The 25,457-nt window shown below is 51.1% G+C and overlaps 1 protein-coding gene across 1 annotated transcript; it reads right to left on the minus strand.

The window, feature by feature from the left end:
- Nucleotides 1-702: 702 nt before the first annotated feature.
- On the minus strand, nt 703-25,186 carry SLC9A6 (solute carrier family 9 member A6). Its single transcript, XM_080366126.1, has 16 exons — nt 24,803-25,186; nt 18,322-18,521; nt 17,856-17,933; nt 17,112-17,188; nt 16,085-16,197; nt 13,615-13,720; nt 9,980-10,121; nt 9,639-9,744; nt 9,323-9,411; nt 8,998-9,111; nt 7,323-7,434; nt 6,734-6,887; nt 6,525-6,555; nt 5,223-5,302; nt 4,481-4,586; nt 703-4,206 (listed from the first exon to the last, which is right to left on the minus strand). Exons 1-16 carry the CDS (start codon nt 25,062-25,064, stop codon nt 3,931-3,933), a joined length of 2,046 nt encoding a protein of 681 aa, XP_080222252.1. The 5' UTR covers nt 25,065-25,186; the 3' UTR covers nt 703-3,930.
- Between the last annotated feature and the right edge of the window lie 271 nt (nt 25,187-25,457).

Genomic DNA, 25,457 nt, shown 5'->3' on the forward strand with positions numbered 1-25,457 from the left:
CTTTGGTCCCTTTGGAAAGCAGAACAGACATTCCCGCGGCTGTCCGCTGCTATGGATGGAAGACAAGCGTGTTTAACTAGGTTTCAGGGGTTACCCTCCTGCAGAGATACAGAGCTATGAACAATGTATTTTTATAGCATTCAAAAGATGAAGGTTGTCCTTTGTGAACCAAAGCCCTCAAAAACAGATTCCTGAAGTTTCTGAGGTGCCCTCTGTATCGAAGGATTGTAAAGCATTTGAGCAACCAACCTCTCCGGCTGCTCCAACTGCACACAGCACCAAAAAAATCGTACAGATGGGAGACGGGGCAGAATCACCTGCCACAAGGCCAACTGCAAATTCAACAAAAACAGGACATAAAGGCCCACAAAAGCTCAGGAGCCTCGATTTTGCAAACACTTGGTAGCGATGCCTATCACACAGGTCCACCCTCTGCCCCAGGGCAAGTGTGAGTGATACCCCCAACTGGGTTTTGCTGTTCACGGAGCCTGTTGGAGTCTCTGCTCCCCATCACCTGCTGCTGCAAGGGAAGATGGTCCCAGGGCTGGGCTGTGTCTCCGGAGCCGGGGGGGGGAAGGCAGGAGGTGTGCACCCCAGCCTGGCTGCCCTCCAGCCCGCCGGGTTCAGCATCTCCATCCGTGGCTGCTGCCTTACCCGTTGGCCAAAGGCCAGGAACAAACTCGTCTGGAGAAGGTCAAGTGGCACATCGTCACTTTGCTACAGATTTATTTCTGTGTGAATTAATGAAACGGTACACACATTCCAGAATTTAAAAAAAAAAAAAAAAAAAAAAAAAAAAAGAAAAAACAACCAACAAAAAAAACCCAAACAAAAAACAAAACCCAAAACTTTTATAGGCCCATAATCCTTCTTTCACAGTACAATGCAACAGTAAAGGATTTAGTCAGTGTAAACAGAAGGTCCAACAGTGATCATCAGCTATCACAGATCAGCTGCACAAACACCACAACTACGGGGTTAATGCCATTACCACACAAATTGACAGTACCAGTACAAATCATAACTTTACCTACAATGCTTTTTCATGTGCAAAAACCATGAAAATTCAATTTACAGAAGGGCACCTTCTCTAAATCTTCGTGGGAGCTGTAAACTGCCTCCTTGGCGCTGTCTTATCTATTTGGCAAAAGGTCTCGGGGGCTGATTCTCCAAGGTACCCTGAACTTCATCTGCAGCAGGCAAGCCATCAGGGCTCTGCATCTGAAAAACAGGCACTCGCGCATCCTCTGCTGCAGCAGGACAAAGCAAATCATCAGCTGAGGATGAGTATCAGTCAGGTATTAAATCAATCTTGAATTTCAACTTAGATTCATTTGCCAAGACCATTCAAAACAGTCCTGGCTATACTATGTATGGATCATAAGAGCTCACAGGTAACCCACAAAATCATCATTTAAATACTTGCATTTCTTTAGTGTACTAACTGAACCGTCACCGGCTTCAAAAGCTGAGGCTTACGGTAATGAGTTGGCAAGCTTAAAGAGGGTGGATAAATTACTGAAGTCAACGGGCCACAGAAAGAGAGGAATGCTACCAAGGTGATGCTAAAACCTTATGCTGCAGCCACCCGGCAGCGCTGGGCTGCAGATGTGCACCTCAGCTGAGGATGGCCCGGGAGGGAGCCCTGCGCTGCCCTTGCACCGCGCCGCTGCACGGGTCCTGCGATGGGACCGGGGGCTTGCAGGGGGAGCAGAGCCACGCTGTGCCTCCGGCTGCACCAATGCCAGCTTCGTAAATTGAATTCATAGTCAGGCTATACAGGAAAAAACAAGAGGTAGTTATTTATTATACCTCTTCAAAAAGGCAAAACAAACAAAAAACAGGATGTAGAAGTGATGCGGTAAACCTAAAGTCAACAGGTACCTACTTTTTTTTTTTTCCTCCTTTTTTTTGGTTTTTTTTTAAACACATGAAGTTAAGTTACAGACATCATATCAAATGCACACTTTATGGAATTCCTGCATAGTAGGAAACAAAGAGGCTAGCGCTAATCCAACAGCTATGTTAACAGCGAGACTGCCATTTACTGGTGCAAGGAAGATGCCCTATCTCAATATAAACAGAGCACTGCCCCTCTTGTAGAGGGGTCCGATGGCAACACTTATACATTTTGTTCAGAAGGAAAAAGAAAGCGTTTTCTTGGGGATAAACTGCCAAAATAATCAGCTTCACATCCATAAATTTAAGGCAATGTTACATTAGACCTGAGAAAACGAAAAAGAAAAAGTGTAGATTTATTTTCTCAACTATACATATACACTCAAAATTTCAGTATTTTCTGTCTCCTCCAACTCTCAGGTGGTGCTGGGGAAAACAGCTGTGGGGACACTTCTCTGAGGTCTCAGGGTCAGATCCTGACAGATGCAGAGTTTGTTCCAGGGAAAGCTCATGGGAGCTGTGAGTGCTCGGACTCACCTGGCTCTTTCTCATATATTCTCTTTTTAAACATCTCTGTTTAAGCTCTCTGGAGAAGGTTAACTCCAGTACGAGCTTGTAGTGCACCAGTAACCCTGAAAGGTTTGTATAGCAAAACTGTAGCTAAAATAGACAATAAAATTACATACAGCAAATTTCTGTGATTTCCCCTTTTCAGGAGAAAAAGAAGGATGTCAGGGTTAACAATTTCACTGCACTTTTAGCCATTCCCACAACGACAGAGTAAATCCTTTTAACACTAGTGTGAAATCGCAAATTGTTCTGTGCTCTTCCTTAGAAAATAAAAATTTATAAAACCAAACAAACAAAAAAGATCAACTCGCAAACATTTCTCATTAAATGGTAAGAGACACGAGAGAGATCGGGGAGGGGATTACAGACACACAAGCATGCTAAAGGGTTATTAAACAAAGTGCAATGATTTTTTGACTATACAGGACGGACGGACAACTCCCCTTCAGCACCACCTGGATGCTCAGCACTTCTGGAGAGGTCCGGAGGTACCGTGTCTTTTTTTTGTAGCCATAAAGCTTGTGTTCAAGGTTGGCTGGGCTCCACGGCCCCGTGTGCAGCTGCGGTAGCTCTGCACATCTTAGCTACGCCTGTGGCTGCAGGAGAAGAGATTCGCTTGCACAAAGACACAGCCGCTTCCCAAACGTGATATTTAGTTACCAGTTGAGGATTTGACGCCTGGTTCTAGAAAGCTGCTTGAGCCACAACTGAAAGATGGACTCGGCTCTAAAATCTGTGCATGCCTGGTGTAGTGTCTGTGGGGTCACCTCCTCCTAAACGTGACTACAGACACAAACCCTCTCTCCCTCCTGCTCCCAGCCAAGCAGCCAGACACCCGCAGCCCGTGCTGTCAGCTTTGGCCGGTGCCTGCCGTTAGCCGGCTAAAGCAGGGCTTGGGCAGAGGGTCCCTAAAAAGCAGAAAGTCTCCAGGTGCCAGCTCAGGTTCCCACAAAACAAGCTCATCGCTGGTCACTGCCCGGCAAGAGGGTCTATGGGCAGATTTTTTGTGATATTTCAAATGTGACTACCCAAATATCAGAGACAAAAAAAAAAAAATAAAAATAAAAAAATCCTCATCTGAATAGAAAGCGATTTCCACTGCTCGCCAGCACCTCCCTACCCTCCTCTCCCAGGCTCAAAGGATGAACAGGGAGTCAGCTCCTCTACTTACCCCGCTGGGAACTACACCCTTCGTCAAATCACACATTAAAGAAGCTCACTGTGTGCAAAAGACTCTTACGCTAGAACAGTTCCACCCTACACAGTGCAGTCAACACAGTTTTTAACTTAAATTTGCAGCTTGTTCTTCACAAGTGCTTGGCAGAGAATATTTATATTCTTCTGACACCATATAAATAATATTTATACAGCTTAGACATTTTGAGACATGCATTAGACTTTAGGTAGTACATACTTCTTGATCATATATGCAAATATTACTGTCAATTAAACTGAGCAACCTTATGCTGGACCATGTCTTGCGTTATCCAGGACGTTTGACGGTGGCTCTGAATCGTCCATGGGAAGGACCAGGCGTGTTCCCCGGATTACGAGTTCATGGTCCCCAAAAGCGAGCTCCCGATCAAGCGCATCTTCAGAGCTGTTTCCCACGAATCGCCGCGACGTGCCGCTGGATGCGACAGAGTCAGTGTTGACGGTGGAATCCCCGTAGGTCAGACTGATGTCCCCATCGTTCAAAATGAGGTCAGAGTCATCGTCCTTCAGCTGCTCTTGATTCTGGGCAACGAACAGGAGGAAACGGCTGTTTAACTGCTCCTGAATAGCTGTGTTTGAAATCGCACAGTGGCAGTGAACAAGCAGACAGAGGCACCGAATCACAGACTCTCCTGCGCCGTGACCGTAACCAGAGGTGCCATCCATCAGCCCCAGCACCAGATCCCCCCACAGGCTCCCAGCTCGACGCTGCAGAGCAGCATCCAAAAGCTACTCAGAAACATAAACATGTCAAACTCCACCAGCACCATGACAGAAAGGACACTGATGGACTCACCTCGTACGCCTGTGGACTTGTCAGGCACCGGGCAATAGGCCCACAGCACCCAGGGAGCGTGGTCGTCAGAGGAGGACCGCTGTGTGTCAGCAGAGGCTTTAGATAGCTGTGCAGAGGGATAAGGAAGAAAGAGGAACTGGCCGGTATCAGTCAAGTGTGGGGTGCAGAGGCAGTGGTGAGGGACTTGGTGTCTCCAAGCAATCGCAGGAAGGAAAGAAACACAAGTCCCTGGAAGCACAAGAATTACAGGGACGAGCAATAGGAATGCAACTACGCGCAGTGGGACGAGTGGACCAGGGCACAGTCCCGGTGAGAAAAGGCTCAGCAGTATCACTTATCCCATCACCCTGTCCCCCTCAGCCTGGCAGATCGCTCCTCCGCCGATCCGTGGCAAAGCATTTGCAAGGGAGGGGAGGCACAGACTGAGCAACGGGGCCACAAATGAGGAGCCCCCCTGCCCTTCCTGCCCACCTGCCACTGGCATCAAGGAGCCCCTGGGCTTCCAGCCTTGGCGAGCCCAGCTTTGAACTGAGCTACCACCGCATCCCCACAGACCGCGGGTGGAAACGGTCATTTCTTGCAGCCGCAGACATGAGGAGGTGCAAACCAGAAACCAGCGGTGTAATGGGAAATAAAGGCTGGCTCCTCTGCTAAGCAGGGAGCGGGTCACACTCCAAGTCAGCAGAGCTGACCAAGCGGATGGGATGTGACATGGCACGCGTCAGCTGCCCTTCAAGGATACTTGTGATCAAAGTTGTACCACATGCGGAAAAGCCAGGCGCTTTCTGCTTTCGTACTCCTCCTCTCGCTCTCCGGGACACCCTGCAGGAAAGCAAAACATTAAACAGCAGCAGGGCAACATGCCACGACCTGCATCAGGGCCAGGAGGTTATCCCCAGGGGAACGTAAGAAGACACGCACCTTCCCACTGCTTCTTCAGAAGAAAAATTTGGGTTGCCGTGAGTAAAAGCACGTCCACACCACAGCAGGTGCTTCCAGCACCGCACTCTGCATCTAGCAGCGTACGACAGCCTTAGGGAGGTGGTATCAAAGCACGGAGTGACTGTTTCTCTGCTAGAGCCCTCCTGTTTCTGGCCCCAAGGTTTAAAGTGCCTCGGAGCCAGCAGCTGCATCTGGACATCACATTTAATAGTGACTGACAAGTCCAACCTCCATCAAATCTCACCTGAGATTTTTGTGTGCAAATAATCGTGTGTTACAGGGACTCCTGGCTTCCTTTTAGTCAGAGAAAAAATATAAAACTGTTTGGAGGGGACTATGAATACAATTATGTATTTCACAGAAGTCTGGGTTTCAGATTTAGGGCTCTGGGCTGCCTTTAGCATTTGATGCTTGCTCTGCAGGAGGTGAACAGCTCAGTAAATGGCTCTCAATAAAATGAACCTCCAAGGTGCAGAGCCCACACCAAAATCAAGTCGAGCCACAGCCGCAGCACGACCAAGCTGCTGCTGCACGAGTGAGACAGCTCGGGGCTACCAGGCAGGAAAACTCCCAACACCGCAGGGCTCCAGCATTTATCCCAGCGTGGTCGGTGGTTCCTGGGCTGCCACATAACTACCCATAGGAAACACAGAGGCAAAAGAGAGGTTGAGGGTACCCTCAGGTAAAAGTTGGACAGAAGATGCTACATTAAATGAGTCAGTAAATGGCATTTCTGTACTGCTCTGGACACTGGGATGAGGCAGAGCACCTCCATGTCATGCACATATTGATATTTACTTCAAACCCAGCAAGGGAGAGACCAAATCTATTCTAGCAGTAACGTGGACTTACTAAACAGTCCAGCGGTTATTCTATGCCTTGCTCTCTGACCGAATAAAAGCAAGCCTCATTATAACCACCGAGAGAACAGAAAAGCCACGGCTCCTGCTGACTGCAAACTCATTCAACTAGAGGAGCTAAAATCTCTCCTACAGCTGGGAGTGGAGCACAGACGGGCATTCACGGGCTCTCGCTGTAACCCCTGCACTGATCAGCACAGTGCAAACCCCTCTACAGAGGCTGCCAGCACCGCCGCACTCACCACGTTCTCCTGATCCGCATCCACACCGACTCTGTGGAGCAAAAAACAAGCAGAGGGTTAGCACAAGCAATGCCAGGTGGGTACGTGCCGTGGTCCAGGAGGGAAGGATGCGATCTTCCTCTTGTCTCTTCAAACTGAGCACCTCGAGATGAGAGTGGGATGAGGGAGAGGGCGCGCTGCGCCAGGAGAGCCCCACGCGTGCCACTCACCGGATATTCAGGCAGGACAGCATGGCCGTGGTGCCCCCGCCGAAAACCCACACCGTAAAGAAGACAATGAGAAGCGTCGTGCTGAACATCATCTGTCGGGCGTACGTGGCCGTGTCGCGGATGGCCAAGGCGAACGCCATGGCTCCTCGCAGCCCTGCGGGGGAAGGGACGGCGGAGGAGCTGCGTGAGCCCACAAGCCCAGGTGGCCACCCCCACCACAGGCTTCCCCACCCAGGGCTTCCATCGTGCTGCCCACGTGTGGTCCTGTCCCTCTGAGGGACATCCACCACTGGAGGAGACCGCAATGCTGTGAAGGCAGGCGTTACCACCACTCCTTCCAAACCCAGCAAGGCAAACCCTCCTCCTGCCCCACGCTGTGCGCTGGAGCGCAGGGCAGGAGAGGTCACTCCTACACCTCAAAACCAAGGCACTCACACCACTGAGCCTAAGGGAGCCCTTCCCTGCCCGGCCTCTTCTCTAGACATTGCCCATAAGAGATTTAGAGTTGAATAAGGAATAAGTCCAGGCGCTCAGGGGCAAGGAAGTGCAGATGGGCCACGTGGTCAGAGGCAAAGATGCGGTAACATACCAGCAAACATCATCATATGCTGTAAATTCGTTCCGATCTTATTTCTTCTCCCCAAATTCAGTAAAAATGACAGTGGGTAAATATTGGCAGCTCTTCCTAGGAAGATAGCAAGCTGTATTTGCACACGTTAAGGAAATGGCTCTTCCTATGTCTCCCATCGCATCCCACCTCTGCACACAGAGCCAGTTTCTACTGCCTGATGGAAATGCTGGGGAGCCTCAGAGGCGCCGGGCACTGTGGGAAGAGCATGTTACTACCTCACCAAAGCAAAGCACGCATTGCAAATCAGGAATATCATACAGAGACAAGCACAAATAAACAAGGGAAATGATGAGAAGACAGGTTAGACTAGCGAGGGGAGAGAAAAAACACCATTTCCCACTGTATGCTCTCCCCTGCTGGGTCCGTTTTCCACCCCAAGAATTATTTGTCCTCTGTGAAGCTCAAGTTACCACAGCTACCACAACCCCTCTGACATTCCCCAGCACACCACACTTCACAGCTGGGTTTCAAGCTTTGAGCCAAGTCCCGTTCCCAAAGATTATTCAGTAAAATGAAAGCAGCAGCCGCTAAGAGGGAAAAAAATAATAATCTAATACTCTTTCTGTTTTCATAGCCTGCGAGATACAAGAATCACCAGCCCCTTCATATTGCTTTTTATCTTTGAAGCTGTATCTTTTAATACCAGCACCCAGATGGCAAAAATAATCTTGGAGCCAGTATTCAGCTCAGCCTTGAATAATATGGAAAATGCTTCCAGCTTTTATGTTCTTTCCTGAACATCATGAATTTGCATAAGAGACACATTTCATGATCTCTCTCATGAATGAGCTATTTCATCAGCGAGTTAGCCAGTTCCTACTGAAGAGGCACAGCACAAAATTTCCATCTAACCACACAAACGGCACTTCCCTGCTCTTCACTCTCTTTACCCCACTGCAACTCCACAGAAGCTCATCAGGGAAATCCAGCCGACCCCGCTGCAAACCCATGCACCAGCACTGGCAAAGATAACAAAGTGTTATTTACTAGTATAATTTACCAGTATAAACCTGCTTCAGTGCAGGCAAAGGGTGAAAATAATTCTGCTCAGCTGAACTAGCTTCCTCGTGATACGAAAAAAATTCCTTCAAAATCCTTGTTTTTCTGAGACATACCAGGGCAAATAGCTTGTTTCTGTTAGCATCAGCCTGCAGAAGGGGAAATCTTTCTCATGACATCGTTCAGAGACATCTACTGCAGCTTTAACTGTGCTATTTGACCAACAAAAGAAGGGTTAACCAAGTGGAATAGCAGAGAAAAGAGGAAATAAATGACTATACCAGGCAGTTCCCATTTGCAAAGCCACCCCTGGTGCCACGCTGCACCACATTTACATCGAATGCCGTGTCCCTGCAGCAGCTGATTTGAATGCCCACAAAAGGAGAGAAGATGGGAAAGAAAAAAAAAAAAAAACAAACCAAGAAAACCCCACCAGAAAAGTTGGGAAAGAATCTCCATTTCCTTAAAATAACCAGTAAAGGCACCACTACATGGGAGAAATCCCCTTTTAAAAATAAATCTAGACTGACTGGAAAAAAGCCCCATAGATTTGAGTGAAAAATACAAACTGGGAATGAGGCACCTCTCCTTTTTTTTTTTTTTTTTGTTTTGTAAAACGGGCTCCAAAGGATACAAAAGCCCCCACCACAAAGGTAGGGTTAAAGACGTGGTTCTGGAAGGTGAACAGTGCAAGTCCCATGTAGGAGAAGATGAAGTTTTCTGCCAAGAAATTCAGAAGCTCGAACAACTGAAAGAGAAAAACAAATTAAAAGCAAGTTAGACATTACATAGATTTAACAGAAAAAACATGTGACCCCATCCATCACGCAATAAATACTTCTGCAGAAGCAACCCTAGTAAAATCCATCTGTAGAAAGACAGATACACCTAATTCTGGCTAGAGGGAAGGAAAAAATACTGAAATTCAGAGAGGCTGAGGGGGGCTGCGGAGCTCTCACCTGCTTCGTTCTGTGTTGGGACTCCGTAGATAAGTTGTTATAGGTATAGTGGGCCTGCGTGATCCCGCAGAAGAGCACGGCCACCACACCTGGAGAGCAGAGCATCACATTAGACCCCTGGTCACGACAAGGGAACCGAGCTGCACCCCAGCAGTGTAGGGGACTTAATGCAATAACCCCAGAACCCAAAATAATTAAAACTTCTGAAAGCAGAGGGAGAGCCCCGGCTGCAATTGATACTGGGAGAAGCAAAACACCGTAGCCCCATCACCCCTGCCGATCTCTGTCCCAGATGCAGGACTGGGCTGGAGCTTGCCTGTAAAGCCACACGCTTCAGCCAGCAGGAACGTGCTCCAGGACATCAAGAAGAACAAGCCGGTCTCCAGCAACGGGAACTCCCGAAGTTTGGTGAACTTGGTGACGTGACAGATGGTTAAGGATAATCTGGAGAGAAACTCTAGGCTAAGAGCGCTTCAAATTCAGCTGCGTATCACAGCAACACTACACAGCCTGCCCCTAACAAGGCTGTGGTGCTGCCTTTCATTAATTTAAGCAAAAAATCATGAAACAATGCACCTGGGTGAGATGTAGCACAGCAAAAAAAAAAAAAGAAGCTGCTATGCAAACACTTGGAAAAAAACCCAACAAAAAGGATATTAAAGCTGTCACAACTCCAGTAGCTGCTCCCATTGCAAAAGATCCACTGAATATCCCCAGGAAGATCCCGATGGACTTGAACATCGCTGTGACATCAAATGTATGGCTGTTGTCGCCCGCCGGCTGGTACGCAACAATTGAACTGGAAGAGAGAGGGAAAGCACACACAAGAACAACACGCTCCTCAGGCACCTCCACCATGAAGTGCTACGACCGCTGCAGACACCGAGCCTGAGAAACCAGGGAGACAAACCCCAAGGGATTCCAAAATTCCCCTGGGATTGCAGCATGCGGCGGCAGCACGCCCACCCCGTCCCCGCGAGTTCGGGACCCCCTTCGCTCCGGGCTGGCTTTCTGCTGTTCAGCCACCCCTCCTGGGCACGGGTCTGCATTTGCTCCTTCTAGATCTTAGAGAACATTGGACCAAAGCCCGTCTCTTGCACGATCTCCCACAAATACATTTGCTAGTCATCAGCCCGTCATTTATGATGGTATTCCGGGGGCTTGGCATCACCTTTCTCTACAGTCAGGCAATCTGGGACCACAAAGCATTCAAGTGGGAAGCCTACGTTTCTCCGTCGACTCCACAGAGGCGGCTGATGTGAATATCCCCTGGAGAACTGTAAGTTATGCCATTTTACCGCATTTAACATGCGCCACATTTATTTGGCACTGCTCCGAGTCCAAAGTGAAACGCTGCAGGGCAGCAAGGCAAACAAACGGCACAATGCGGTTCGCAGCAGCCACGCTGTTACCTTCATCCACCAAACTTCAACAGACCTTTGCGATGAGATGGCAAATAGGTCTGCCGTGCTGATCCCGTCTCTGAACCGGCTCCCTCCTAACTCCTGAGGAGCTGAGCCTTGCGCCAGCCGTTTTGCTGTTTTACTTGGAAAGGCTGGGATACAGGGGCGGCCTTATCCATCTCCTAAATCCCGTTTGTTGACTCCTTACATCACTTTATTTGATGTAAACATATCAAAAACATCAACTTCCTAGTTAGCAATCCCTCGGCTGGCTCTGTTAAAACTCCTGGATGTGAACTTTCATCATTTTCTGTTTAATCCCTCAAGTTACGCTCAGCACACACATCCTGCAGCCTTCCCCCCTAACGACACACAAACATTTTTCTGCAACACAATGACAATCCTCCCCTTTCCAACGGGTCACAGGTCACTTCCCTTTGCTAAACTTCCTTGCTTTTAATACATTTCATTTTTCTGCATTGTCTTCTACGCTGCAAGCCACAGATTTCTCCCTGTGATTTAATTTCTTTTGTCAACCCCATTTCATACTTCCCATTCACCAGCATGCTCTTATTCTGGGGTTTGGGGTTGTTTGTTTTTAAAATCCAGACTGATTTCATTTCCCCTCCATAACCGACTGTTTGGATGTCGGTTTTGCATTTTAACCTCTTACAGTTTTGCTTCTGGTTTTGCTTTTTGCATCGCTGATAAGACATTATCCACAGCTGCCCTTTGTGTGCTTTACTTCCCCGCTCCCTGCCCACGGGGCTCCCTGTGGCATTTAGCCCCTGTGACACCCAAACCGCAGCCCCGGCTCCTCGCTGCCCACCAGCTTTCGGTTCTGGGTTCAATTCCCCTTCATCCTGCAACCGCCCCGCTGCCACTACGCCAGGCCAGGACAAGCCAGCACCAGGCAGGACAGAAAGGCACGGGGGGTCCCGGACTGAAGGCAGGGAGGAGAGGAGCCTCGGGGACACCCAGCTCCCGGTGGGACCCACAGAGTCCCCCAAGCTCCCCATCCTCCGCCGGCGTGGGGACAGTGCCTGCAGCACCCGCTTTCACCATGTGCAAGGAGCTGACAGTGCTTCTCCGGGCAACCGCCGAACCCAGGCACCCAGCCAGCTGTGGCTGGAGCCCCTCTTCACCCCTGGGACAAGGTGAGACCCACCACCCATTGTCACCCCGGTGGCAGCTCCTCCATCAACACAGCCCACCTGCCCAGAAGCCACCCCATTCCCCATCTTCCCAACACACCCCTGCATCTCCTCACTGGAGAGCGGGTCCTGCCGTGCTTGGGGGAGCAGAACCATCCCCAGGCAGTTCCCCTACTTACGTCTCTGCCATGAAACAGGCAAACGCCAAGCTAAATCTAAAAAAGAGGAACCATAAACGGGAGCTCTGGACTGCTCTTGGAGGCACTCTCCTCCTCGGTGCAAGAGGTCCTCACCTCCTCCTTGCACCCAAGATGTGGTTCTGTCCAGGTGGCTCAAGGCTGCCCTTGAGATACCTGCAGCGACCGATACCCACCGTGCTGACCCGCCTTACACTGCTTACGGGGACCCTGAAGACAAAGACCACAGCAAGCTCTAAAATGGGTACGGGTTCCCTGCTGAGCCGCCCCTGGCAAGTCAGCGTGCTGCTGGGCCGGTCTGCACAAAAGCATGGCTGCAAAATAACTGCTGGCTGCAGCTCAGAGCTGCTGGTTTGGTGCAAATTATCTTATTTCAGGGAGGGGGGTGGATTGAACTCAGCTTGTGGAAAGAGGAAGGCAGGAAATCAGAGCAACGGCTACAAAGCTGGTACCAAAACAGTGCAAGAGGCAAATCGCTGCACGCTGTGCAGTCACCTACGTGCGCGGAGATCCACCACGGATTTCATTACTCTGACGTCGAACCCACCCAGTCCCACTCTGAACCTCCCGGCACAGGCTGAAAGACCCCGTCCCTTCCTCACTCAGGATCACCGCTTCAACACGGCCTGGCTGTGCAGCATTTACTCTCGCACTAGCAGTGACACATCCAGCACAAAAGCCAGAGCGAGCAATACAAACAGTTCCAGAAACCTCAACAGAAACATTCAATTCAGTAAATACAACCCATGCGGGTGGCGATACACAGCTCACAGTATGTTACTTGCTGCCTCCACCTCAGCAAAACCCACGCAACCAGCATGCTGGAGTGACATGTATTCCAGAAATATTTTCTGCATTAGTCTTAGCTATACATTAACCTGTCACCGTTGCAGATATTATATCTTTCCAAACAAATTCCCGTGATGACAACACAGTGAAAACGCAGATAAAATACGTCCTACATGCACAGGACATAAAATATTAAAGAATATAAAACATTTTTTAGAAAGCTAGCAAGTTTCCCATGTGTTCAGTCCAGGGTATTAACTCTGGCTGTAAGAAGGACCATCTTCTTGATGCACAGAAAGTGCAGAGAGAAAGGGAACAGCTGCTTTACCAACTATTTCCACCAAAACAAAAGCAGGTATTTGTGAATGGGAAGGAAGGCAGGCAGGAGCAAAGCCACCAGCAAGGGGTTTCAGTGGGATCCTGGGGCTGAAAAGCAGACTTGGTGCTATTCCCATTTCAGAGGGACATAAAAACTTCCTTCTGGCTGGGTCAACCACCATAAAAGCAAAAGAAAACTTCCCATCACGCAGGGCAAAGTTGCAGGGACAACCAGCAATTTCAAGCTGCCGTGTGCAATGAGGAAATGAGTCAGAAGGTCACTACAGCTTTTCAGGACACTTAATAAGGAAATCTGTGCTTGCAAACGCTAATGCTCCTATCTTACAGGAGCAAGGCCTAGTGGCTCCCCCCATGTCCCCCCTGACATGTAACATACATAACAATTAAAAATAAAAACAGAACACACTTACGAAGACAGCACTATGGCAACGGCATCATTGAGGACGCTTTCGCCAAAGAGAAGGGCATACAGCTCAACATCAACCTGGAGTTCATGGAATATGGCAAGAACAGTCACTGACAAATAGAAAAATAGAAAGACATTTAAAAAGGTGCCATTAATTCACTGTAATCAAAGACAAAAAGCCCCTTTTTAGAAAGCTGCCTTCCTGCACATCTGTGGAACTGCTGCAATGGTGCCAGCCACCCCCCATGCTCCCTTTGATAGTCATCCTTCTGCCCTTTCATTTTTAGATTTGCTTTATCATTTCCCTCCTCCTCCTTTCACTAAAACACATCCCGGGCATTAGATCTATTGAGTCTTTAGCGGGCAGATATGAGCACACTCTGCTCTTGAGCTTCCTGAGGGTTTGAGCTCATGGACTGGACCATGATATCACACTGACACCAGCTGGTGTCACCAAGCTTTTGGGATGCCGTTAGCTTGGAACACCAAGGAGAGCCTTCCTCCACCTGCAGAAGGCCAGACTTATCCAGGATGATGGCTATCTTTTCCCTCCATCCCTGATACTCCAAGAGAAATCCTCACATTCAACCCAGGTTGACACACTGCAAGTGCCGGCACAGATGTGTTAACGTTTCAGACCTATCTGGAAAAAGCCAGGCATCAGCTCAAACCCCACGTGGGGGTTCCTCGTGATTTGCAGCCACATGGCAGAGATCGGAGTACCCTCAAGCCCTTCCGCGATCCAGCAGCTCCAGGAAGACAATGAAAATGCAGCAGATTTTGCGTATCAGCCTTGCAAAAAGATCACAACATCTAAAGCAAGCAAGATGTCGCACACGGTGCATTGTGCACAGCTCAGACTGCTGTGGAGGGCTGAGCTAATTCCAATTAACTTCTGTGAAAGTCCTTTAAAACAGCATTCAGGGACTCATCCATGCACACTGAAGGGGTTTAACCCATTTATGCCCAGGCAAATGCTCCATTTTTACCTGCGGGATTTTCTTGTTCCCATTTCAAAGCCTGAAGAAAGGATGCGACACCGACAGCCCGTCTGCAGCATTTCTAAGCATTACTTCTGCCTACAGTCCTTGCCTGGCCTCTGCCCACCCGCCATCAGACCTACCACACTGCTGTCATGACTGGGAGCTGCTCCTTGCTTTGCCAGTGTGCCCCCCTCTCGAGGGTGACACCCTGGCTAAGTTACGGGGAGGATGCTCGACCTCGCAGCCACGTGGGAGCAGCTCCCTGCTAAAGGAACCAGTGGCCTGAATGTATGCCCACGTTTGGAGAAGTTGGGAAATGATTTTACCTTATTTTTTAAGTTTGGGTTTGGGGAATTTTTTTTATAATAAAATTATCAGCTGCAGTAGCCGCACACCTGGCAAGTCTTAGGGAAACACAAAAAATAAATTATTAAAAACTCATGGGGAATACACATCTCAAATCTCCACCTGGCAGACAGATGTGGCTTACTCCCACGTTAAGCTGCAGGTTATGTTCTGCAGCATCATTCTTGTTTATATGCATATACATACAATGCTCCTCATTTTGCCTTTGAAAACAGACATGACTCATTGTTAAGATGAGCAGGTAAAAGTCCCAGTTCATCTGGAAACGACAGCCACCGGCACTTGTTTCAAAAGGGCAGAAGGTTTGGTTTATCCAGGTGTGCGACCTCTCCCTTCCAAGCAAAACTGACCAATATCTGCATTTAAAAAGATGCACCAAAGCTACGTAACATCGGGAAGGAGGAGATGCTGCCACTCCCCAGCCCCACCAGGCTGGCCTCGAGCGCAGTAGCCAGGCTGCAAAGGAAGAAATTCAAGCCCTGTTCAGCAAAGGGAAGGAAGAAAGAGAGGCCTTTTTGTGGTCCTGTGGTTCTAGGGGAGGGTGGAACATGCAAACAGCTACCACGTAAAAGCAATCGTGAACTAAGCAAAACTCAGTTGGACAAGGCATGTTCTTCATAGTCTGGATTTACAAAGCCCATCAGTAGACCCAGATGTCACTACTGTCCTCAGTACTGCTCGTTAAGATCAATTTTCAGTTAGATAAGCCCCTTCCAAAATCCCACCCAAATGGAAACAGAAGAAAAATCACTAAACTAAAACCATCAGCCGAACCTTCCCCCCGTTACACATCTTGTTCGGCACCAGCTGTTGGCACAGGGCGGCAGGGACACAGAGGACCTGTCCCAAACCCTGGCAAAGTCAAGAGAGAGGCTGCCCAGGACTTCCCTGGAAACCAAGGCTCGGGAAAGCAGAGGTTTGGAAGGGATATCACCTGTGCCTGGAAGGAAACAAAAAGGCACGGAGACGAATTTGACTTCTAGGAATGTCACAAATAAATTAAACTCCAAAATTCAGAAGGAGGGAACTTGCAGGGGTTTCAGACTTTCTCCCCCGCTTCACCACAACTCAAAGCAGATCAAAACAGAGGTAAAATGAGGGGGAAAAATAAACCATGTAACATACCAGGGTCAGTAGCCGACACGATGGCACCAAATAGGAGGCAGTCAGTGAAGTAGAAGTCTCCTCCGAGCTGCCCAGTGACTTTCATCAGCGCTACGCAGCCATACACAACAGAGCTGGTGATTAGAAGAAGCAATTACTCATCTCTGCAGTGCATTAAAACGACATTCAAATGGGCTCAATTACCCTGAATTTGCCAGATTAACCCCTGAAGTTATCCAAACACGGGAACACCAAAGAACTGTACTGGATGAGCTGAGCCCAGCGAAAGCCCACGGCCACAGTCCTGGAGGCGAGTGTCGGGCCACGCACACCACAGCAGCGGGACTGAAACTCCTCCACACACATAACGTGGCTAAAGAAAAGCAGCAGCCACACTTGTGGGGTCTTGCGAAAGTTTTGCAGTGTTTCACATTCACACATTCCAGTGGGATGACCTTGGCCTGACTTTGAAATGGCTGAAATTTTCAGCAAGGAATAGATAATGCGGATGCTGAGTTTGCTTGAAACCACCGGACTCTCCAGTGGAAAACACCCTACGCCAGCCTGCATGCTGCTATTCAGAGTGGGAATCATCCAGCTCCCTCTGCGCGCTGGGATAAATAATTTGAAACACAATCTGTGCTTGCTAGGCACCTGCTCCCAGCAAGTAAGGACAGGACATGCGTTCACGATCCTGCCCTCTACTCTTGTGTCTCGCGCTTGTTAGGGCTGTGCTTGCACTAATTTGAAGTTACTGTTTTTTTCAAGACAATCTTCAAAGAAGCGTGAAATTTTCTTTGCCAGGTGTATAACTACTTTGCGTGGGATGCTGAGAAATCACTGTGCAATCAGACAGTAATCGCCCTGTCCACGCAGCAGAAGTTTGGACAGTAAATAGTGGGGTTTGCCTCTGCTGAGCAGCGGTGGCAGGGAGCCCGTGTGATCCTTCAGGGCTGGGATTAGCAGCCACAGCTCTGGTCTCAGGGCACTGCACCCCGAGCACGGCTCAAACCCCCGCGGGAGAGCCCGACCAGCTCCAACCACTCACCCGATCACCAGGCAGGAGATTGCAGTGCCGAGAAAAGCGTATGCTAGGATGGATCCCAAGTTTCTGAAGAAGTGCCTCTAGAAGAAAGAGGCAAGGAAAAAATAAAATACCAAACCCGAGTTATATTTTGCTAACCATTTATCTCAAGCCTGCACAGGCACCCACACAGTGTCTGTAGCAACTTGGACCTGGCTCAGACACCACGAGCTGGCCAAGCACGGCTGAGCAGTGCCCAGCGCCACGGCGTACACTGCCAGACCAGCAGATCTTAATGCAGCCTTAATAAACATGAACACACCATTTTCTTCTACCTGTGTATTTAATAAGGTACAGTCCTGGGAACTGATTTCCTAACCCAGCAGCATTCCTCCTTCCTTCTCCCGCCAGCTAAACAGGATCATTTTCCTTTCCTTCCAAATCAGCATTTCAGAGAGCTGCTGCTTCCTAAAACATTCCCACCCTCCTATGTGTTTCGAAAGCAAGGATGGCTGGAATGGCCCCAGCTGGCCTCAACCCCCCCTGTGCAAACCCGTGCAGGGTACGGCTGAAGTCACTGACCCTTCCCAGGGCAGAGGGGCAGACAAGACTGACCCCTCCTGCTTCCTACAATCCCACATGTCCTGGGGAAAACTGTACCCAGCTCCACAGCCTGGGCCTGCTGAGCAAGCATGATAGCACTCCCAAGTATTAAAAATGCTCTGGAGGCAGAGGAACTAAAAACATAGGCACTGTAAAGGCACGTACCCTTTTCAAGCTGTAGCCTGCATAAAATATAATTGGAGGAAGCAAAATGTTGAAAAACACTTCAGGATCAAAAGTCACCTGTTAAGAAAAAAACAAACAAAACAAAAACAAACAAACAACAGTAAAACGGTTTGTTAAAGACTTTGAAAAACAAAACACGAATAAGAATGTCACATAAAATGTATGGGAGGAAACCTTGTACCCCTGACAGATGAAATGCTGTTGGGTCAATGCTGAGGATGCGTCTGGGATCTTTTGGAGACACAGCCCAGAGTCTAAACACTTTAAATTAAGATCAGCTGAAACTAGAGTTTCATTACATTGTGTTCAACTTATAGCTGATGACAGTCTGACCGAAGTTTAAAAGAAAATAATAAAAAAATCACTTAATCCAGCAGACAGAGGACTGGTCCCCACGGAGGGAGGGGGGAGCACTGCTCACCTCTTCAGCTGCTGACTCCCTTACCTTTCTCAGCATCTCGTTATCCTGGACATTATTGAGCTCCTGGGCACTGATTTCCCCCTTCAGGGTGTACTCGTAGTACTTCCCGCTGACATTCACCAGCAGCGTGGCAGGACTGGTCTGCACTTGGCAGCTCAGGGTCACGTTGTTGACATCGCTGGGGACATGGATGCCGTAGCGCAGGACCACACCGACCAGGACCCCTGGAGAGGGACACGTGTCAGTGAGACAAGCCATGGCAAACTCCCGGGACAATCTCTTTGAGCATGGGTGCAGCATCAGGCATGTCAGGATCCTGACCCTCTCGCTCAGCTGCTGAGCCCAACCACCGTCCAAAACTGCCTGAGCGGTACCGAACCATCTGCGTCCTTCCGTGAGCCATGCAAATGCTTCATGCTCATGTGGACTTTCTAACACCAGCCACAGACTGGTCCTGAAGGCTTTTAATCACCCAGCAATCAGCCAGACCCTCCCTCCAGTGCAGCAAACAGCTGACATTGAGGGCACGCTGTTTTTTTTAGGACAAGCACTCTGGTACTGCCGGTGCACAGCTGGGGACCTGGGCAAGGTGCTGCTCACGTGTGCCCGAACTGCCCACTGCACCTGGAAATGTGATGGCGTCACATTCTGCCACTACAGAAATCCATTAAACCCTCCATTTTGGTAGAGGATTAAAACCAATACGCAGCAACCACCATGAACCCTTTGAGGATGGTGAGCATCCTCCACAGGATGCTGCAGCACCACACAGCCTCCTCCCACACCCAGGAGCTTTCGCACCACACCGCAGCGATCCCCATTTTATGAAAACCGTGGAAGTTTCCCAATCCAGGCCGACCACCCAGGTCTGCTCCTCACCCCCCTGCAAGCCTCAGCACTGCACCAGGAGCAGCAGCCCCAGGGCAGCCCCGTGAGCCAGCTCTGCCTCTGGCTCAGCCGCTGCGCAGGAGTATCGTGGGGTTAATTTGCAAGTCAGCAATTTATACGGCACTTTTCTTTTGCAGCACAGCTGATGAGCTGCGCTCTGAGGTCTTGCATCCAGATTAATGGTATTCACACAGTGCAGGCTCCTCCAGCTCCTTCTCACCCACACGGTGTGCCGAACACTCTGCTGGCAGAGCTTTTTGACATCTGCAGGCTGGGGAGGAGGGATGTCCCACAAGACACCTTTCCACGTAGCCTTCAGCACAAAAGGGTTTGGAAACTCCTTGATTAAGGCAGCACTGAGCCACCACAGAAATCCCAGATCTTAACCCCATCTCTGAACCACACATTTATGAAAAGCTTTCAGACACGTGGGAACTCAACAGAGACCGCAACACTCAGGCGGCTTCTCCATTTGCCTCCTAGGATGCTCTTGCTGCTTTACTGTTGCCTTAATTAAGATCTTGCTCTGTGCTTTCCTACAGGCAGGGCACAACCCCGACTGGAGAACACCCAACTCTTCCTCTGCCACCATCCCATGGGAGCAGAGCCTGGGCAGGAGTTCTGCCATGGCCAGGCAGGAGGCTGTGGGGTCCCAGCACACCCAGCATCTCCTGCAGCCAGTTCCCCATCTACCACCTGGTTTTTGCCTTCTCTTCCCTTCACAGTGGTTTTCCAGGATGCGATTTGCTCATTTTGCCTATGGCCAAGAAAAATGCCCCCGCCGCCCATCCCAGGGGATGTCGTGCACAGCAGGGCCACCCAGGCACGCATTCAGACCATGAGCAGAGGCAGAAGAATCAGCTGCAGGCAGAGTCACCGCTGCTAACCCACCACACCAGTGACACAGGGTGGCTTGTCTCAGGGACCGGGCTGACAGACCGGGAGCTGCACCCAAAGCCCATCCCTGGTCTAACACGGCACTTCTGCAGCACAGCTGAGCTGCTCTTGCAAGGCTACAGGTGGGTTTAAGGCATGCACAGCTGACCATGTGCTCACTGCTTCACCCTGCACTGCACTGCTGGTACAGAACCACCCCAACAGTAGCAGAAAAGGTCCCTCTCGGCACAGCCAGGCACGGCCAGCAAGGAGAGCTGCTCCAGGGAACATCATGCTGCACTGAGCTGCTTTTACACCAGCATCACTAAGAGGGGGACACCAAAGAGGAATGCTTTTGCTTACTTTTCTGCTAGCCTCTTTGTTCCCTGCAGTCATCCAGTGCTCCAGAAATAATAAGTACAGAAATGAAGGCAAGGATGTCAAGAACACTGAGATGCCACAGCACGTATATACACGAGCACGTGGCGGGGGGGTGCATGGCACCGCAGCATCGGGATAAAACACCTAGGCTTCCTTTCACCCAGAAGATGATGACCCCCAAGGTACCATGGCAAGCAACCAAAACTCTTCACTGAGATAAGATGAGCTTCAAAGGGTTATTAGGACTGTTAAGCAGCTTTAAACAGTCACAGTGAGAAGTCAAATGAAAGGGAGGAAAGCCAGACCGGAGCTCATTTACCTTCTATCCTTGCAACTGCTCCTCCACTCCTACGGAGCAGGCAGCACCAGGCACACTGCACTCTGCAGCCCTCCAGAGCTACCTGGGGTGGCTTTTAAAAAGCTGGTTTTTAACAAACAACAAAAAAAAAATATTTTAGATCTTCACACAGGAGCCAGAAACCTCCAGCAGCAGCAGCTGCCTGCCTTTGCTCAGATGGAAGTGCACCCAGTGACCCCTTCAATGCCCAGGCTCAGCACTTTGAGATGAGAGGCCCTGCAGGAGGAAGGAGGGAGGGATGGACAGACATCGCTGCTGGGGATTCAGAAGGGATCCTGACTCACCCTCCTCTCTACTCTTAATCCCTTGCCTGTCCTCACCGTCTCGCTTGCCCGGGCAGCTGTTCCCTGCCCCGCGTGCCGGCCGTGCTCCAGCCACAGCCAAATTCCCACTCTGGCCAGGAATGAGGTAAGGGAAAAGGGACAGATAAACCTACAGAATCTGCCAAGACCACTGTGCTTGGGGGTCCCAAAATCAGGCATATTATCTTGCCCTGCAACATGCTGCCTGGGAGGCTCCCAGAGCTCTCTGGAGCAGGGTGGGAAAAGATGCCCAAGTGCAAATATACATCCGCACAAATTGCTCCTGGGCACCGCATGTGAAGCAGCCAGCCATCACCCCAGCAGCTCCCGACACAGAGGTACCACCAGAGCTACTTACAGGGGAAGCACGGGGCTGCTCTAAAGCCAGTTATTCTGCCAGCGTTAAGATGACCCTACCTCCGGCCCGACGGTGGGTCTTTAACCAACCCCCTCCGCCACCTAATGATGCTCACTGGAGGCACCTGGGGCAAACCTGACGTCGATGCCAAGGTTTTTCAGACCCCAAACCCATCCTGGGCTCAGGCTACCTGGACCAAGGCCAAGGCAGCGTGTAGGTCCTCCTGGTTCTGACGGTCTCTTAGGAAATGGTTCAAATTCTCTTGGCACTTGAAGTGCCGTCCTAGCAGCAACCTGTGAGCCGCTCTGCCAGTATCGACATGCTTTTGCAGCCAAAAGTTTTACAAAACTGAGCCCTGGGAGGGAGATGAGCAGAGGGAACCTGACACCGAGGAAGCTGCCAGCTGAAAGTGCAAGGAGTAGAGAAGCTAAAGGCAAAGCTGGTAAATTAATTGAGTTCTTTTATGCAAAGTGTAAGAGATTATTTTCATTGCATTTCTCCCAACTTCATTAAAAAGAATAAAAGCCCATAGGCTTTTTTTTTTTTTTTAAGGTGCTGTTGAACATTTCCGAGGTAAGGGTTTAAATGAAGACTAATATAATTCACATCCAGGCACTTAACAACAATGGAAGCGCACAGGATCCCCAGGCAAGCATTAATCTGGACACCGAAAGGAAAGAAAAAATGTAGCAAGCAACCGAAGACATCCTAACAACAAGCAATTTAGACATACGTAATCCAGAGGCCAAGTGGGAACAAGTACAAGGAAACTACAGAAGTTCCTGCCACATCCACCATCAGACCCTGAGAAGAACTGAAACAAAATTGTTCAATTAACCATCCTAATGTTGAGTACCTGGAGGCAGAAACCTCATTTTAAACACCGGAATGAAGCTTAGGGGCTACCAAACACCTACTGTCTATCACCCTGAGATGACCCAGCCTGTGTCCAGCTCTTGATCATCAACTCTGAGGTGACAGCATGATTTGTAAGACAGAAATCCACGCAGAGCCAGAGCTTGTAACTTAGAGTAGAAAGGGAAACACAAAGGAAACTCTGACGTATTTCGGCAAGAAGTATGCAAAAATTTTATTTTAGTTGCTGGGTTTTTTTTAATTAGAAAAAAAAAAACAAATTGCTTTTCTCGCCCAGATCTCAGGGTCTGTTTTGCAGCCTGCCTGCTGCCACACTTCCACATTTTCAATGGACTTCCCCGGGGCTGAAGGCATGGCAGGGGGCCGGGACACTGAAGCAGAAGCAGTACCCGCTTTGCTCCCTGCAGCTTTTAAGCGGTCGCTGTAAAACAGCATCTCACCATTCCTTGGGAAACTACACATCCCTTTTCCTATGCAGCTTTCACAACCTGAGCAGCAAATGCCAAGAGCCTCGGTAGCAGGGGAAAAACTTGGAATTTTCTGCATGACCTGATGGGTGATGTTACCGATTTCACCAGCAATTCTCTAAGTGCAGTCTGCAAAAGAGCAGACAGAAAAGATTTGTTTTACAAATCCGCAGGAGACCGAACCGACCTGAGCTGTCCTCTGAGGGCAAAGGAGAGCACTCAGGTGGGTCAGGGAGAACAGAGGACCAAGAAGCAGCAAACTCCAGGAGAAGAACAAGGTTAATGGCAAGTTTGAAAGCGTGAGAGGAGTAGAAAGTCCACGAGCCAGCGAGCTCCAGGGCAGCAGAAGGAAGACCTGTGCTGGAAGCACGTGCTCCCACAGCACAGCTCCTGTCCCCGAGAGGTGACCACCCTTGCCCCGGGCAGGAGGCCAGCGATGCCTGCACCTCCCTCAGCAGTGGCTTGCAGGAATGCGAAAAGGCAGCCAGTATTTTGTGCCTCTGGGCTGATGCAAGTGTCTCCACCCCTTCATTCAGAACGGACACTTCCAATGAACCGAAACGTAGGATCACAAAATCCAACAACCCAAATAGGTCGAGCCATAGCCTCCACAGCAACGCTTTCTGCTGGGCAGGGGGCTGGCCCACACTGGTGCTCTGACGGAGCTTGGTCGCCCATCACCCACAATCAGGGGCAAGGACAGCACAGAGAAGAGCCACTGACCACAGCACTCAGCAGAAGACACCTTTCCAATCCTAAACTCAACGTAGCTTGTCTAGATAAGGACCCATAGCTGTGTTAACGACTCCCCCAGCACAACTCACAGTCCTAGTTTGGTTGAACTCCAAGCCATGCTAGGTAATGCGGGCAAAGCCGCGTACGGCACCTTCATACAATGGCAGGGCCACTTCATGTCACCTCAGTAAATCACAAGCCACCATTAAAACCCAACCAGCTATGGCTCCGCTCCCCTGACCCACGGGCACACGTGTGGGACATCTCACCCAGAGGTCCCAGCACAGCAGGAGGAGGAAGCCCCTGATCAGAGGCTCATGTGCACAGGTCCCTGAGCAGCAGGACGTAAAGCTGCTGGCCCTGCGGGTCCCTGAGCATGGCAAAGGGTGGAACCATCTCCCCAAACAGCCTCTCCACTCTTCTTGGACAGCTTCTGGAAATTCAGGCCCTCTAAACACACAGTGGAAACATAACACCTGGCCACAGCGTTCAGGATGCAAGACTCCTGACCAGAGCACAGCCTGGTCCGTGCTGCCCCCAGCCCCCCTCTCAGCCCTGGGGCAGGTAAGCAGGACTTGCCATTGCTCCGCGAGGTGGCTTCAAGGCCACTCGGCATGCGGTGATCCCCGACCCCACCAGCTTCACCCATGCCACCCTGCAAGACTGCCTGGGAAAACCCAACCCATTCCTCACCGCCAGAGGTTATGGAGTACCCCCGCCCCCAATAGCCCCCGACAGCCCCTGATAGCCCCCGACAGCCAGGGTTTGGGAACCAACCGACCCATCCTCCAGCAGCTGCCACATAACGCTCAGCACGGGGCCAGCCGGGACAGGGCACGCAGCCCAGCCATCCCAGCGAGATGGGAGCATCAGGCTGGGGATGCAGCGTGTCACGGGGATCCCCACATCGGGCTGGGGATGCAGCGTGTCGGGGGGATCCCCGCATCGGGCTGGGGATGCAGCGTGTCGGGGGGATCCGCGCACCCCTCAGCCCACGCAGACACCCACGTCAACCCTGTCACAGCCCCTTGGCAAGGGGCCACCAGGCACCAGAGGAGGGAGCGGTGGGCAGCTGGTGGTCCCATGAAAGCGGGCAGCGAGGCACCAACCCGGGCGCCCCAGCTGGCCCAGCACAGAGCGGGGACTGGTCTGGATGGGGGTCCCAGTGCCCGGGGCAGGGTGGGCGGCGCTCGCTGCCGCTGTGCCCTCGGTTCCCCGGGGCGGGGGGGGAGGGGGGTCGGGGGGGGGTCCCGGCGCCCCTCACCGTAGATCATGGCCAGGCCGGTCTCGTGGAGGAAGCGGGCGCGGCGGTGCTTGAACAGCCAGATGGTGAGGATGGTGAGGGTGAGCAGCAGGATGAAGACGAGCAGGTTGGCGCTGTCCTGCCGGTGGCTCTCCTCCGCCGCCTTCTCCGACACGATCTCCTCCTCCAGCGCCCCGGGACGCGCCGCCACCACCTCCCCGCCCGCCGCCCCCCGCGCCCACAGCCCCGCCGCCGCCGCCAGCACCGGCCCCGGCCCCGCCATCGCCCCGGTACCGGCCCGGCCCCGCCGCCACCAGGAAGCGGCGCTGGGCGCAGGCGCTGCGGGGCGGGGACAGCGCTGCCGGGAGCCCGGATAGGGACGGGGCTGGGAGGGAGCGCCGTGCCGCCGGGCCGAGGGGAGGCTCTGCGGCGGAGAGAAGGGTATTTTGGCTTAAGGCAGCCAAGGAGAAGGGGGAGCGGCCGGGCGGGGGGCGAGGGCGGCGCCTGGGAGCTCGTAAGGCGGAAAGCGTGTTGCAGGCGAGCGGGGAGGGCTTGCGGGAGCCGTGCCCGGGCGGGGAGGGGGTTGACGGCTTGCAGGGGGGCGGCAGCCCGGCCGCGGGGGCTGGAGTGGGGCAGAGGGGGGAGGCTGGCGAGAGGGGGGCTACAAGGGAGAGAG

The sequence above is a fragment of the Falco punctatus genome, assembly GCF_963210335.1.
Source record: "Falco punctatus genome assembly, chromosome: 15".
NCBI lineage: Eukaryota > Metazoa > Chordata > Aves > Falconiformes > Falconidae > Falco > Falco punctatus.